Genomic DNA, 17,426 nt, shown 5'->3' with positions numbered 1-17,426 from the left:
AGGGGAGTGCTCAGGCAGGTTGAGGTCAAGGTGGGCTGTGGTATTATAGATGATTTGTAGGATCTACCTCCAAATGGGAGCTGAGTAATATGTGGACAAACAGCTGAGTTGGGTCATTTGTTGTTGTGGTCGGGGTCTTTGTAGGATTGTTGTTCCTGTGGGCTTATTACTGTGTTCTTTCTTTGATTTATTGGAGTAATGGGGTCCTTATTTCCCCTGTTTTGCTGCTGTCTTCTTTATAATTTCCCTTTTCTGTCGTTCATTTCTTATACAGCACCACTGCTTTTTGCAGTGCCTCTGCTCTGTTCCCTCTGTTTTCTTCCTCCCAAATTCCATCACCTGATTTTTTTTATTTTTTGTCTCTGGGTCCAGTTCAGTCTGTGCCCCGTGGCCCCGCCTCCCTCCCCGGCAGGGTGATGTGTGAGTGGCAAGCTTTGACGTCACTTCAGGCCCAACATCATAGCAACTCGGTGCTCCAAGGCTTGCTCTATCTGGTGCTTTCTCTCAATACCTCTCCCAGATTCTGTCTCGTCGTTATCCTCCATTAATCATCCTTTTCCCTCTCTCTATATTCTCCCTCAGTTTTTCAGTGTGTCTCTTTTAATGTCTCTCCTTTTTATGCTATTCCGCTTTTCTATTTATTCCGCTCACAGACGCACAAATATAAAGAAGCATGTCATGTTTGAGGCACTGTAAGCAGACAAACAGCAAGCTTGAAAAATACAGTCTCATCCCTATTCAATTTCACTTATCAATATTAACTCTATTCCTGGACAACATGGTTTCATAAAACCTGCAGTCTGTTTCCTACTGTACCCAGCCAGTTCTCTCTATGACAACTTAGCGTCGCCAGATGCCCAATGACTCACCTTTATTTCTGAGCAAAGCAGCCTGTGGCTTTGACAAAAATAAATATAGGAGGAGCAGTATAAACGTGAATTATCAGTCAACTTTGACTGCTGGAATAGCTCGGGAAAATTTCATTGGACTTGACAAGACGTGAAGCTGACCCACTTTCTGGCTTCGCTCTCCGTTTTCCTCTCTCTTCCTGTCTTCTTGTCTCGCTCCTATCACAGCCTGCGGTCAGTCTCTCTGCTTTTAGCATCCGCGCAGTGTGCTGAGAGGGGCACGGACCGAGAATGAGACCTTTCTTGGTTAAAATGCAATGAGGAATGTTCTTGTCAGCAAACTGTGACACGTCTCCTGCTGTGCCCCATGTGGATGGAGCTGAGGCACTTTGGGTCACTTAAAATACTGGGAAAAATGTGACAATGGAAACTGAGATGTCGTGGAACTTTTCTGCACAATAATAAGAGGTTATGTAGACGTTGCCGAATAAGAAGACACTGATGACATGATGAGTCCATGTTGATCATTGTTGTGACATTTTTCTATTTCTGGTCCTCTTATCTTGTTCAAAATTGCTGCATAACAACATCATATTAATCCCTTATAGGTAAAATCCAATCTGGCAATCACCCAGCTCCCTTGATTTGATTTAGTGTTCATGAAAACTATGAATGTGTTCACAAAAACTATTGTCTCTCTTTATTTAAAGCCACAAAATGTTGATTGTTGTCACGTTGCATCAAAACACAATGATTTGAAAACAACCCACAGAAATTGAAATGATGTTATTCCCCACCCTGGCGTGAAATTGAGGCAAATACACACTGCCAGAGGAAACATGTATTTTATAGGAAACGCATTTTGTCATAATAGTGGTAAACAGCTTCTCAAACCCAGAGGTTTACACAGATAAATGTAAAAACTTTCATACCCTGGCCAAGATTGAATTAACATCAGATATTGAACGCAGCAGAAAGGGCATTCAGATAAATAACACAGGCAGTGTGGTGCTTTTAATAAACGTCTGGACTTACTGTATATCATTTAACAGAAACCCCTCATGTATAGTTCAGATGTGATATAAATACTTTATGGTGTCATTAATTTTATTTGGTACCTAAAAAGCAATCAACTACTTTATGGTGACATCACATTTACATACAAATAGACAGAGAACGTTGGGAACCGAGATGGCTCGAGTTGAGTTTGCTGCATAGTCATGCTTCACGAAAAGCTGCCTGTGTGGCCGCTGCCTCTTCTCAGACACAAGGCAATGGGGGCAGTTTAAGAAGCACACCTTTAAATCCATCAGTCTGTTTCTGAGGCCCTGGAAGATTTGGTTGCCAGGCAACATTAGGAAAGAGTTTTCAATTAAGTCACTTTCATTTAGGTGGACTGCGCTGTTGCCAGGTCCAAACCATCCTGACTAACAACACGCAGGCACTGCTGCATGCGTGAAGGTTAAACATTAAAAGGGTGCTCAAATTGACCGAGGGGGGTGTGTATTGTACTACTGCCCTCCATGCTCGACCATTTACTGAACACTGATTTGTGACCCAACATATTTCCTACTGAGCCTGGAAACACATTTGGAGGCTTTTAGGAAGTAACACACGTTATGATCCCCATTAAATAAGCTGATCAAAGCTTACAATATATGGATGTCAGTGTCGCTCTGTGAGTGTGTGACGGTTTAGTCATAACCAGCATCCTGAGGGACGGCAGCCATACTACTACCACTGGTTCTTTTTTGCCACTTACAGTGGGACAAAGCCCAGATAGTTTTTTTTTTTTGTAATTTCTTCCAGTGTGCAAGCCTCTAAACTCACTTATGAGTGTCTATTTTAGCAACATATAACATATTTCACTCACTTTCTTCTCATTTGAACTTCCTCTTTAAAGTTATCTAAGATAATGTACCTTTACCCTAGTACCCTAGTGACCTAACTATTCACAAACAGATTTTTATGTGATCAGCTTTAGTTTATTTGTGTAATCATCCCTGCTCCACCTGCTTTGGTCACTATGGTAACTCTGAAGACGAGCATACACTAATCGTTTTTTCTGTAGTCTATTGTTTTTAGCTGCATGTTAGTGCTTCAATCACAGCTGACAGCCTGGACAAAAGCAGATGATACACAACATACTGTATGTTCAGTTTAGAAAGAACAACATCTTTTTCTACTACACAAAATGGGGGCTACTGACTCAGGCCGCATGTAAAGGAAGATACTCATCATCACTGACATGGTGGCACCTTCTCACTGACATAGTTTAGGTCTGCTCAATCCCCTTACTTGCTGAAATCCAGTGGAGCTGGTGGATTCTTTTTGCTCGGGGCATCACTGGCTCAGAGCTGTAGTCCTTTAATTGCCTGTCCAGGAGGCAGGGGAGCAAAGATTAATCCAGCTGAAAAGTCTAGAGGCAGCCCTGCAAGTATCACAGAGGCTACTGTGTACCATGCTGATATCTGATTGGAGGGGGAACAAGCATGTGCTCTGCAAAAAATGAAGTTTTAACACTGACCTTCAGCTCGTTCGGATAAAGCTGGTTGGATTGAGGAGCACGAGTCTCTCAGGGTTTTTAAATTTTTATAAGATCTACGGCTTTACTCTATAATTTAGCACTCGCAGAATGATTTGCACAACTCATTAGATGTTCACAATTGTATATTTGCAATTGACGATTGTTGAACTTCCTAACAAGCTGTCGACTTATTTGCACATCCAGATGAGCAACATTACTATTCATATGCAGTTGTATTTGTGGGCCTTTGAATGAAATCAAATCTAATCTGCATTTTCCTTTAAAATACTACTGAACCAAAACAGTCACGTTGTGGGCTGGGCTGTGGGAAAACCAAAACAATAAGCTAAAATACACCAAGAGAACTGCAGGGAACCTGCAGTGTCATGTGACCACTCCCTTTGGACTGATCGCCGACATCAAACCCTGTCACTTACGCAGTCATTCGTTCCGTTGTGTATATCAGACTATTGATTAAAGCAGCTTTAGGATAGTTTTACACCTCGTTGTCACATATTGCTATAAGTGGTAAACAAGCCACTGAATGACATTGGGCCAAACAAGCAAACTGTGAAGAAGGTCACATGCAGAGACGCACCACCCCCACCCTTACATACACTTACACTAATGATGAGCAATAGTGTCATCGCTGTGGTGTCACATCTATATGCGCCCCCTGAATGAAAAACTGCCAACCCCCCTCCTTAGTTCTGGGAGTAATGGGAAGAATGAATAGATATAATCAGTAAGCTCACCTATTCACTCTTCCCAGGAGGAGAAGCTTCTCTTTCATTCCCTTCTCCCTTCTCCTTTCTCCTTTCCTCGTCTTTGTCTTTTTTCTCCCCAGCCTCCATCCCTCTGCGCCTCTCTGCCTCTTTTTCCCCTTTCCTCTGCATTTTTTATCAGAGGTGTCGATCTCTGTTTTACTGCGTCCCCTTTCACTCTCTCTTTCTCTGCGATTATTTTCTCATCTGCTCACATAATGTCCAGCTCTTCTCTGCTGAATCGTTTTCCCTATATTTGAATATCTTTCATTTTACAGCCTTTCTCACAGTCATCCTTTGCTGCGGCACTGCTACTGTATGTATTTATTCCTCACGACCACTCTGTTCTTTATACCATGCTACTATTTCTCTACTGCAATCTCCTACAGTACATGGTTTAGTATTTGCAAGTCATTATGAACATGTAGCGTTTGGTAATTGGCACTTGAGTGATTTTATTCAAGGAAATGTTCTTTTAAAATAAAGTTCTTTATGGTGAAATTAAGCTCTATGGTGTAAAACTCTAGAAACATAATGAAGTGTTGCAAAATTATAATACATTCAATAAAACATATGATTCATAGGTATATGGGGGGTCAGAAACGGTATAGTGTTAGCATATAATCCAATTTAAAGATTGTTCCTTGTTGTAGGTCACGAATATGTTCAAGCTCTGTTGGTATACTATTAAAAATATCACTGTGGATATTTTATTTCCCTGCCAGCAGGTAACCAGATAGCAGATGTCATGACCTTTAAATCAGGTCTATCTACGAACCAATGACCTTGAGATGCTTGTTATTGGCACTGGTTCTGCTTTTAACCATGAATACACAGACGACTGGTCTGGTGAGACATTACTTTGGTGTTATCGACGTTCCTTGACAGAGAACCTTTCAGGTTTGGTCGTCCAGGTGTGGAGTGTTACTGTCAGCACGAGAGTGGAGCAGCCGTCATCCAGCTACAGTTTCTCATCAATGAGGTAAAAATGACTCCACCAGTAAGACTCGGTCTGTCTTATAAAGAGCTCTGTGGGTAATATTGTTAATGGAAAAAAATGATGTTATTATCCTGGCACAGGATTCAACTTTAGTCTGTAAAAAAAAAATCAATGGTGCGCTAAGTTATTTCGTATCATTTAAGGGCAGATTCATGAATGTCTAGCCTGGTAATTAAACTTACTGCTTTAAATGTGTTGTTTTTATATGATCGCATATAAACGATTATTCACTGTTGATAACTTGTAGTCAATTTGCTTTTGATACTTAACATAACATACAATATATTTGAATGCATATGAATTTTACTCAGTGAAGTTCAGGTACTTCCAGATTCATATGGAAAAAAGTTTGATATACTTAATATTTATGGAAAATGCTATTTTAGTTGTGTGTGTGTGTGTGTGTGTTTGTCAGCGTCTGTGTGACTGTGACTCAGCAGCTCAAACAAACCCTTCGGGAGATGGAGACGATTTTTAGTGCCTCCTACACGCGCACATACACTCATATACGTCTTATGAATCACCATCGTTACCTGGGAGAAAGCTGCCTGGCTTTAAAATCTGCCAGGGACTGAAGTCTGACTCATGCATGTCATCCTCAAAACACAACATATGCGGTCTGCAGCCATGTTTATGAGCTACATGTATTTCAATTACCATATCAGCCGTCGCCTTTCTAAATGCTGAAATGTAAATTGATGAAACGTGTCGTCTTGTTTGACAGGGAGCGCTGGTGAGTGCTCTGGCTGATGACAGTGTCCATCTGTGGAACCTGAGGCAGAAGAGACCCGCCATCCTTCACTCCCTCAAGTTCAACAGGGAGAGGTAAGAGGCTCACGCCAAACTGCAAAGGATTAGACAAGTCGTGTGATCAGTCGTGTCCATCAAGCTGCCACTCTCAGTTTTTCCTCTCCCTCCTCAGTTAGGCCCTCTCACTTGCTCTGGTGCAACGTGAATTGTGACTTTGTGAGCAGGGGCTGTGCCACGTTTTGCTGCTTGTGTGTGAACTGTTAGTTTTCACTGCCTGGCATGCTGTATGTAAACAGACAGCCTTTCATTTGGCAACCGTGTCTGTGCACTTGCAAAACTGCACAGGGCAAAGGAGGTGACAGAGAGGCTGATGCTCTCTCTCAGTCTCTTTCTCTGTTGGTTTTTGAACTAAACACTCATTATTTGGGTCACTTACTCTGTCTGTGAGGTTATCTCATCAGTGGGCCACCAGGTGTAAACCTCACCAAACACCTGACGCTTTACACTGGCTGGTTGTTACACTAAAAACATCATTAACACACACTTTATCAACAGCACAGTGAAATGTCATGTTCTCAGGTTCTGAAATAGCCTGTTCAATGAGTCTACACATGTTTCTTAAGGTAATTTTACATTGGGTTGTTATATTGGGCTCTTAGTGGTACATGTAATAATACTATGCTTTCAAACATCAGATGAAGCTCTGAACTACAAGGCTAGTGAAATGCAGAATCATCTCACCTTAAGGAAGTTAGCGTCTACTGTCTCCTCCACACACACATCACAAATGAAGTGATTAGCCATCAGAGCCAATCATCTCACTGGTCACTGATCTGTCACTGTGAAAAGTGGTGAAGGGGTTAAATGTCAGACCAAGTGATCTAAGTCAGTGCCGATATGATGGACAGGTGGCCGACAGCGGCTTTTAGAGCGCGTTGTGTTTTTTTGCGGTTTTGTGCTTGACCGCCTCTGACATTTAGTAAGCACAGCTGTCCGATGCAACGACCTCGAGACGCAGCATCAGAGAGGATCAGAGTTACTGGAGAACAGAAAGTTTCCTACCGTATTCCAGATGATTGTGATGCTTGTGTGTCAGTGTGTTTGTCTGCTACATAAACTGCATCAATAGTATGCTGTACATGTCACAGACAGAGGAAGCAGTCAAAGTGGTGCTGATCTCTGTGCTAAAGTGAAATCTGCAGTTTCATTGTTGGATGTGCATTGATTTTGGAAACTAGAAAAGTAAGGCACTCTGACGTGTTGACAGGCGTAAGCGTTTGATGATGTGCATCAAGATCCGGCTGCTTTATGAGCACACAACATAATGGGTCTATGAGCATTTCTGCATGTCGTACGCTGATGTGTTTGTTGCCCTTTAGCTCTGTGAACCTGTCAAGGGCTGTGTGTTTTGGCTTCTGCTTTACTTCTCAGGGCCATGAACAGCAATAAACAGATATAAGCAAGAAAATACATTTAAGTAAAAAACTGTACATAAACTCACACCTTGACATGCATGTAAGATATATTTAACTTCATTTTAGACTGCACATGTGCAGACTGGCTTGGTACAAGCCTGGTGCTGTGCTTTCAGTACACTTCTTAATGTTATAAGAAATGCTGCGGCTGTGCTGATTCAGGGTAGCATAAAATTCCACGTGTCAGCATTTTGTTGACAGAGAAAATGAGAAAAGAGCTTTGTCTGTCTTTACCTTCTCATTCAAGCAAAACATGTGAAATGCGTGTTTGCAGCCCAGCACTTCACTTTCCGTTTCTGTGTGCAAATACACAACCTGCAGCCCTCCGTAGCCATTATAGTAGCTGTCCCAAAGGAGCAGCCTCCAGAGTTAATGGGACCATCAGGGCTTTGTTTGACCCATCTTATTTCAGCTTTTCCTCTCACATTGTTTGGCCAAGTGTCCTGCACTCTGACAAGCTTTTAAGATCTTCTCTGGCACTGAAGGCTACAAATACAGTGGCAAGAAAATCTATGTGACCCCTTTGGTTTTCTGCATGAATGTGTCACAAAAATGTGATCTGATCTTCATCTAAGTCAAGAGTATTAACAAATATAATGTGCCTAAAATAAGAATACCAAAACAACACTGCAATTAATTACTGGTTGACCCCCCTTTGCAGCATTAGCAGAATTTTAACCCATTCTTCCTGGTAGGACTACTTTAGCTCTGTCATATTCTTTAGACGTCTCATGTCTGTGCCTCTCTTAAAGTCTTGGCCACTTCAAAAGGAGGATTTTGTTTTTCTAGAGCCATGCTGTTGTGGACATGCTCTGGCGTTTTCATTCATTCACTCAACTTCTACAGAGTTTCAGCCGATGTACAGACATTATCTCACATTATCCTTAAGAATTTTTTGATACACTTGGGAATTCATCTTTCCCTCAACCACTGCAAGCTGGCCAGGCCCTCATGCAGCAAAGCAGGTCCAAATCATGATGCTTCCTCCACCATACTGGTAAAAGCCTTTGATATCACTTTGTAACCCTTTCCAGCTTCATGTAAATCATAAATTCTTGATCATAGATCTTCTGAAAGCAGAATTGTTTTGTGTTATTATTTTAGTCACATTATATTTGTTAATACTTTTGACTTAGATGAAGAGCAGATCACAGTTTATGAGAAATTAACGCTGAAAACCATAAAATTCCAAAGGGTTCACATAGTTTCTATTGCCACTGTATTTACTTATTTATCTCTGCTTTTTTTCTCTGTAGTGCACATCTCTTTGTTGTCTGGATCTAGTTTTTTTAATATACAGTAGTTGTCAAAAGATGTCAAGAGGTTACTTTTTGAAATGGCTATTAAAAGATTACATATCAAAATGACATCTGACGCTAAGAATGGCTGTAAAATATACTTAAGAAATGGTGCAGATGTTTTTTAGGAACAGTATATGTTTTAGTTTAGGTCCAAATGCAGGTTTTATGCAGTTTTATTTTAATCAGTGTCTGATTTGTGCAGGTTAGGCTGTGTTTTTACTAATTAAGTGGCACAGTGCAATTTTGATGACCTGACTCGATTATAAATGGGTTTCCAAACCTGTACCTGTAGGACCAGCAAAGCTCAACAAAAAGTGATATATGACTTCAGGAAAATAGCACCCTTAGTCAAGTATCATTTACAACTATTTGCCTTTGCTTCTTGTGGTTTTTTGTACAAAGCTTGACTTTTACTTGTCAGGTTGTAGAAGACAAGGTAGACATGTGCTCTGTCAACCAAAGGAGAGTCAACCAACCAGAACTGCTACAACAACAACCTACTGGGGTGCAACAGCAGACAAACAAAACACAGCCTGTTATAATAAAATGAATGAAACCCTCTCTTTCAAACTAGCCTAAATATTTCTGTGTGGATACAGACATGGATTTTTCACACAAAAGGGTTTAGTGGCTTGGTATTTACCTGTATGTTGAGGAACAGGAATGTTCGGGCAAAGTAATTAAGGTAATTAGCTGAGCTTAGTGTAATGAGTGAGAGCAGGGGGAAACAGCTAATCTGGCTCTCTCCAATGTCCAAAAATATGATTAGCAGCAACAAGAGAGGTATGTTTAATTTACAATAAAAGGAACAAGATACAGCTCCTGGCTCCTATTTTAATAGATACATTAGTTTTAGAAACAAAAAATCTAAACTGTATGTGCTCCACTAACTTTTGCTTTTTAATGCATTTGGAATTTCAGCTATCTATAATCTGACGACCTATTCCAATATTCCAAACAGATCCTTTCTTTCCCACCTTCATTCCCTCCGCTCTCTCTCTTACCCTGATCAGAATGTGAGTTGATGGGTGAAAGCAGTGTTGCAGAAAGCCCCCCCCTCATTGTCAGCATCCATTCACATCAGTTCACAGGCACTAGGAAAGAGGAGGGATGGGAGGAGAGGAGTAGTTGAGACAGACTGGGCCTCAGCCAGAGAGCAGTGAGTCAGTCTGTGGGCTGGAGTGTGGGGATGGAGGGAGCGCAAAAGAAATCCTGCCGAGTCATTCTGGCGTAGGATGCTCTTGTCACCGTATGGCCTCTCTGGAATGCACTGCAGATGTGGATGCTATCGTCAACGCAGGCTGATATAATGGAAAATAATAAGCAGGGGGAAGCACCACACACATACATGCACACACACAACACAGATTAGACCCGATCTCTGCACTTTTACCTTCTCATTCATCAGATTTAAGGAAATTCTGCTATAACCTGTATACTTGATAAAGTTAGGTTTAGCTGCTCAACAGAGCGGCGTCACACTGTTTTACTATACTGTATTGTTATTTATAGAGCATAACCTGAATCTCAGGCTTGATACCAGCAGGACTCACAAGCTCAGTGCAGGAGTTTTGAGAAAGACCCTGAAACTACAAACTATGTCCTACAGCCTTTTTTTTTCTATCTGTTATCAGATTAGATTCTTCTTAATTGAGACCCTGTGGGTAGATTGGGGTCTGTGGCCTCTCAGATTAGAACAGACTCCTCTATCCAGATTGGAGCTGTGCCAAATGAATACAGTACACCACCATCTTCAGCTTGATATGTATTTTGATATTTCTGTAGCGGTAGACAATTCTTCTAATGTCTAAAGGGTATTTGACAGCTAATCCACATTTTGTTATAGTTGCTCAGTAATTACTAAGTTATCTCCTTTTTCTTTATCTGAATTTTATCTAAACTGTGCCAAAATAAAATATAAAATATCAGTACTCTCAGTTATATTGCTCTATAAGTACATGTGTTTGGATGTGCGGATCCTGTAAATGCCATACAGCCAAATAAGGTAACATAGCATTATCATATACATATTTTTCAATGTATACTGTATTTATATTTTATATTTGAATTAACATAATTATCTAGTCAGCCATTCATCACAAAGTTGTCAGTGCTTTGCTGAAGGGCAATAGTTAATAAATGTCCATAAAAAGCAGCTAGATGAAGGCAGATTATTTCAAAGTTTTGAAACAGGTGACTTTCTAATGACATGCAGGCTCTTTTGTAACAATGATCCTCTATGATAAGAACATCACATAACACCCTGTTGTACAAGTGATTTTCTCAAATTTCTGCTGTGTGCTAGTTAATTTGCAGCAAACCACTGTCCCATATTGCCGGCCCTCTGTGTAGTTAGTGTGTGGCAGGCGTCTGTCTGCAAGTTGGCAACTGCCTTTGTGTGTCGTGACCACTTAAAGCCGGAGATTTTAGCGGGAGACACACACGTACACGACAAATATGAACACGATGACACACATACTCACACGCAAACACACACGCAAACACACACACACACACACACACACACACACACACACACACACACAGGGAAACAGAAGCACACATACACTTAAAAACTGTGAGCAAATTTGTGTAATTATGCTCCTGACACTACCTCTCAGTTGGCCCTCTCAGGTTCTCAGAACACAGTCAATTAGCTTGAATGTGCACACATACACACATCAAACCTATTATACTACACATTATACATATACAACATATTCACATTCAATACAGATGTAAATGCACTAATTCAAATGAGTTCCTGAGAAACACTCTCAATTATCTATAACCCATGTATGGTGTTTTGTGTTTTGTCTCCCTAAAATCCAACAGATCCACACACTCCAGCCCTCATATACATACAGTAGTCAAGGCACATCTGTTTGTGCAGATGGAAAAGGACATTAAATCCAGTAGACAGTGTGTCTACTAGATATAAAGACGCCACAAGTTGTCATGAAAAGTCATGTTACTCTTAGTCATCTTAAGTGAGTCTGTATTAATGTGTCTTTCTTAATAACCAACTGTGCAGTAAGTCAGCTCACACTCCTTTAACCCTGTTTCCTAAAAACCATGCTCAGTCAACGTGCTTATTGCTCCGGAGTTGATTTTTATTCAACTTACGTTAAATATTATATACATTCATGGCAATCTTGGGCAACAGAGCTTTTAGTTAAGGTATGGAAATAACTTTGTGAACTTGAAAAGCGCAGGAGCATCACTGTGCATCGCTGTAAGTGTTACTTTGTGTCTCTTAGTGCACATTGTGTCGACTGTGTGGATGAGATTCCTGTCAAGTAGAGTAGCATTTCTGTTCAGAAACACGAATCTATTCGTGCATGACTACAGAACGATGGAGGAAATGGTTGTGTGTGTGTGTCACTGTATTGAAAAGACTGCTACTCTCAATACAGGCCTGAAGCAAGAGTGTGAGATTGACTGAGAGAGAGGGAGCGATACAAGCGCTCTGAGAATTAAAACACATTCAGTATGTTTACACTAATCTGTATTTTGCTGTGTGTGAAGTGTACTGTGTGTATATACAGTTCATGCAATACAACGTTTCTGCTCAACACAGCTATTAAATACAATAATATCTGGACCTCTAAACGACCTTGGTGAACATGTTTAGTAGAAACATAATTCCTGCCTTCCCTTTTTTTTTTCTAATCCAATAAATAAATATAAATAGAGATAAAAATCTGATTTCTATCTGCTAATGCAACACTATCTTAAAAGAGGTTTATATTGTTATGGAATTTTAAAAAGTCACTGAAGCAGTGGAAATAGGTCGGCTGTCCAGGAACACTGCTTAGGCCCTGGTCTTAAACTAAGCGCTAGTTCTGTTAAATCTTGTCCATAAAGATGCCACCAACTGGATTTTGAGTGGAAAACACATGACTGTTTATGTCAATGTAGTCTTTTATAATATCACATTTGTTGTGCTAAGTGACTCCAGGAAATATTCTGGTGATGCTGAATGTAGTGTCTAACGCTTTATTTTTTCACTTCTCAAATAACCAAGTACTTGATGTGCTGCTCGGAAAGGTTCTCCCAGCTGGGACAGTGTCTTATAGACTGCTAAAGTCCACAGGTGTAGCTCAAACCACTATGCAGCATTAAAAGGATCACTGGAGGAGCTGGATGACCTTGAAACATAGAGGTTGTACATTATTATTCCTCAGACAGATTGGAGGTTGAATCAGAGGGTGGATGAAAGAAAAAAAAAAAACGATGAAAAGGGGATGAGCAGATGAATGGATAGTCATAGTTAAGGAGGGAAAGGTTTATAACCTCTCATTAAACCTAAGTCTGATGGATGGATGAAAGGAGGAGATGGTGGGGTGGTGGTGATGAAAACAGGAGAATTATGGGTGCCTCTTTGCCCTCGTGTATCCTGTAGGTCTGGAGAGAAGGGGCTGATTGAATGACTCAGAAATCTCTTTGGTTTGCCACTCTCATCTCAACTGCTTCGACCTGACGGAGTGGTAAATAATCCTCTCAAAGTTTTTGCATAATTTGTCTCTCATTGTAACGGGACATTGAGTGATTTTCAGGAAGCGTGTGTCTCTCTGCCATTCGTATCCAACTTCTTTGTTTTGTCAGAGCTTTCCCTTCCGACCGCTCCTGCTCCTTGCTGCTCTTCTAACACTTGTCTTCTCTTCTTCTCTTTGCAGGATAACCTTCTGCCACCTGCCCTTCCAGAGTAAATGGTTGTACATTGGCACAGAACGAGGAAACGTCCACATCGTCAATGTGGAGTCCTTTATGCTCTCAGGCTACGTCATCATGTGGAACAAAGCCATCGAACTGTAAGTGTTCAAATGTGCATCGCCTGCTAATCCCAGGGTTTGTTGCATCTATCTCACTGAAGTTGGGAAGGATGCTGTGAAATCAGCGTTTTACCTCATGAGAGGTTATTGCAGTTTACATGCAATGAGATAAAAGCCAGTCTATCATTTTCCGGCATCGTATCGGGCTCCAGGTAGCAAGTGACCTGTCTCTTTGCTGTTTCAATGGATCTGTCAGGTTGACAGGCTCCATTTTGGTTCCCTGCTGTAGAGACCTAAATTATTCACTGGAGCATTTTGCTTCATGTTTTCTTCTCGACCCCTCCTGTCCGAATGTGTGTCTATGTGTGTGTTGGTGTGTGTGAACGGAGCGAGAGAGATAGAAAAGAGGAAGAGGGAGGGAGGGGGTGGAACAGGTGTCTGCAGAGATCAGTGTATGGTACACACAGACGTCTCGTCTCGTCAACAGGGCTGCAGGGAAGAAAAGGCGAGTGAGTGGTGGTGGAGAGGGAGAGAGAAGAGGAGGAGAGGAGGGAGAGTGTATGACAGAGAAGAGACGGCAGTGGAATGGATGAGACAGGGTTTTTTGCCGGGGGAAAAGGGCATTCAGAGAAGAGAGTGATGGAGCAGAGGGATGGAGTGGTGACAGAAGAGTAAATGCAGGTAACAGAGGGCAGAGTGTAAGGTAGATGGAAGGATCAAGGTAAATGGAAAGGATTTCCAATTAAAGAAAAAAGGGCAGAAGAGGAAGGTAAAGAGTGATAATGATGAGATAGAGACTAGATGTGGATGATAAGATAAGAGATAATGGGCTTCTTCTTGACTAAAGGACAAACAATAACTTCCACTTGCTGTGCTTAACTCCTTCCTTTTCGTTCACCTTTATGGTTCCTTCACCTTCACCCAGATGTATTTTCTACCGTTACCATCATTTCTCTAACCCAGACCTGCTTGTGATGTCATACAAAACACTAGGAAAAGTTAATAGATCTCCTGTGCAAATGAAGTATCCATGTTCTTAGGTCCAGCCCTCAATCACCCACTCAGTCACATCCACTCTGTGGGATATTATGACTCGAATATGGCGGCAGAGCCAGGAACTGATTCCCAGATTTGTTACAGATGCTCTCAGTTTGCATATCTGTTTGAGTGTGTCTCTGTGGTTTGCTTTGATGCAACTCGGAGATGTGTATGTGTGTTGTGTGTCTCTGCCATCTATGGGGTTAGGAGCGTTGCCACCCAGATGCAGGAGCTTCTCTACCTCTCCCATTGTTCTCTTGTGTTGCTGTCATCAGGAAAAGGTGGCACTTGATCCACATTAGCTGCAATTAGAGCCGTTAATGATTAGTCAAGTGACAGAAAATTAATCAACTAAAATGTTTAGAATTGATTCATTGTTTAAGCCATTTATCAAGCAAAAATGCCAAATGATTGCTTGCTACAGTGCTTTAAATGTGAGGGTTTGCTGCTGTTATCTGTTTTATATCATCGTACATTGATTGCATTTAGGTTTAAGCTGCAAGCTGTACACAAGAAGAAGCCACTTAGCCACTTTGTCCTCAAAAGCAGTAGTTGTTGGACTTGCAAACCTACTTTTCAAACTAGTTCATGGGTTAATCATCCATGGACACTACTGTAGTTCACTAACAATGCTGAATGGAGCTAGCATTTTGTGGGTGCCGGCCAGATCATCTTCTTTTGGCCCCCAGGCCTGGCCCTATATGACTCACACCACTGTTCCAAGCTACTGTACATGTCCTACAGTACACAACAAACCAAATGTCACTATAGTTCACTCGTTGCTACTGGCATTAATGAAATTCTAATAAGGCCTCATTTGTTGAGATGATGCACACCTTTTTTGCATGTATGGACTATATAATCAAGAATGTCTACATGAGGTGTTGCTGGCATCATCTCCACAGCATGTCTGTGATTTTACTTGATTCAACTAGATGGTCACTGGCTACAGAATACAATTATGTATGATTAGCTGAGAAGTTATACTTAATGGTAACAAGATAGCCTCGCATACTCTATGTGTTTTACATAAACTCTGGTGCATTAACACACTCCCAGTCACAGTCTACTGAGGTAACATGAGGCCACATATGGTATGGGTGTGCTGCAAATGGGCTGTTTAAGCCATGTTGCCGCGGAGACGCTGTCATGGTGATTGCGCCTCTGCTGCCTCCGAGTGTCACCTGCGGTGACACCAGATGTTCAGGACATTGTGCGTGTGTGTGCATGTGTGAATTTATTCAAGCCTATGAATAGGTATACTCTTACTGATGTACATGTATGATATAAGAAACCATACCTTCTCTCGATGTTTATTTGTGTGCCTCTGTATGTTTACTGTGAGGATATATTTTCACGTTTAATGAGGTGTTCCACATCCTATTGCCTAAACATCTCCGTGCGTCACCTGCACACCCAGAAACAATTACTTCACAGCATGTTTTTTTTGTATATGTACATATGTAAAGTAGTGTGTTTTATTATCTCTCTGTAACCTGATTTTGACTAAGCCATTTAGATGCTATGGTCAATTTTCTTAAATGTAGGAAAGGTTTTGCTTGGGGGAAGTTTTGATATAGTGTATATTTGGTGCAATCAAAATGTATACTGTATTTGATGACTGTTTTCACTAAAGATTCAAAGTGGGGACCATTTTTGAGTTATTGTGGTTTACCTTATGAGTGTTATCACATGGGGCGTTTAGATTAACTGTAGCAGTTACTTAATGAGAACCTTACACACAAGATGATCTTGTGAGAATGACAAGCATGCATAGAAACAAATAGCAGTACTATGCATGACTTAACTGACAAATACTGTATCTGCAAATATTCCCAAATTTTCCCTATCCCTAAAGACCTTATTTCTCTGTATGCAAAATGCAGAGTCATTATCGCTACACAGGCACAAATGTGTGGTTACAGGAGCGTGCTGGGGTAGTTAAGCAGGCGTTGTTTGTGTGTGCCTGCATGTGTGTGTGTGTGTCTGTGTGTGTGGGCGGGTTTGTGTAATTGTGGCAGAGTATGGATGATTTTTTGGAGCAATCTGCCTATCCTGCCTCTGTTGCCATGGTGATTCCTTTATCTCCAAACCTGAATGTGTATTTGTGGACTTTGTGAATATGTTCATGTGAGAATTATTTGCTGTATCACAACAGGTTTCGGCAAAACAGATTTGTTACCGCGTCTCGCAGGAGACCACAGAGAACATTGCACACGAAATGTTGAAACGAGGGAAACGAAACCACATGTAGGGAAAGAGAGCAAAGCCTTTATTGCTTTTATTTGTTTCATTTTGTAATTCAGCAAGACTGACTTCTTTTCGTATGTGCATGTTTCACAAAGGAGCTGGGTGTTAAGTTGTGCCTTAATTGTGCTGTCATGCAAATTTGTGCGTGTATGTGTGTTTAATTTGTGCACGCTGCTCTGGACGGCTGTTAGCTGAGAGACAGGCAGTGAAGGGGGATTAGATAAATCAACAGCTCCAGCTGCAGCAGAGCTTAGGTAATAAGGCTCCAGCACAAACAGCTAAATATAGAGACAACTGACTGCCTGCCTGCCCACTAACTGCTACCTTCTAACGCACACAAGTCATCACTCTAAAATTCAGTGATCTACATGGTGGAGACAAGCGTCGTCTTCCCAATGTGAATGTGTGTAAACGGGTTCATTCCCCACAGACCTACACACACACACACAGTACGCAATATTTGTACCTTAACCTTAACATATCATAACTGACATCATGTGTCCCGCACTTTGCTGTTGGAATACAGGATGAATTAAAAAACCCTCCACTGCTAAGGCATGTGCCACAACAAGGATTTTGCCTCACCTTACCTTGCTTCCTTTTGAATTACATTTCTTTTTTTTGCAGCTCCTTCCTCTTCCTCTCCTTGTCAGGCTGCCTTCGCACTGTGGCATCAGGGCTGTGTTTCAGGCTCTAAC

At 41.3% G+C, this 17,426-nt stretch overlaps 1 protein-coding gene across 2 annotated transcripts in view; it reads left to right on the top strand.

The window, feature by feature from the left end:
* The window catches only part of stxbp5a (syntaxin binding protein 5a (tomosyn)), a 67,646-nt gene that overhangs the window by 23,316 nt on the left and 26,904 nt on the right, over nt 1-17,426 (top strand). For both annotated transcript variants that reach the window (XM_026341960.1, XM_026341961.1), the window contains exons 3-5: nt 5,040-5,121; nt 5,864-5,964; nt 13,345-13,479. In XM_026341960.1, the coding sequence (XP_026197745.1) occupies nt 5,040-5,121; nt 5,864-5,964; nt 13,345-13,479 (318 nt within the window). The remainder of the gene's footprint in view (nt 1-5,039; nt 5,122-5,863; nt 5,965-13,344; nt 13,480-17,426) is intronic.

This window comes from Anabas testudineus, chromosome 24 (assembly GCF_900324465.2).
Source record: "Anabas testudineus chromosome 24, fAnaTes1.2, whole genome shotgun sequence".
Taxonomy (NCBI): domain Eukaryota; kingdom Metazoa; phylum Chordata; class Actinopteri; order Anabantiformes; family Anabantidae; genus Anabas; species Anabas testudineus.
Note: the sequence above shows the minus strand (reverse complement) of the source record. Positions and strands in the feature narration are given on the sequence as shown.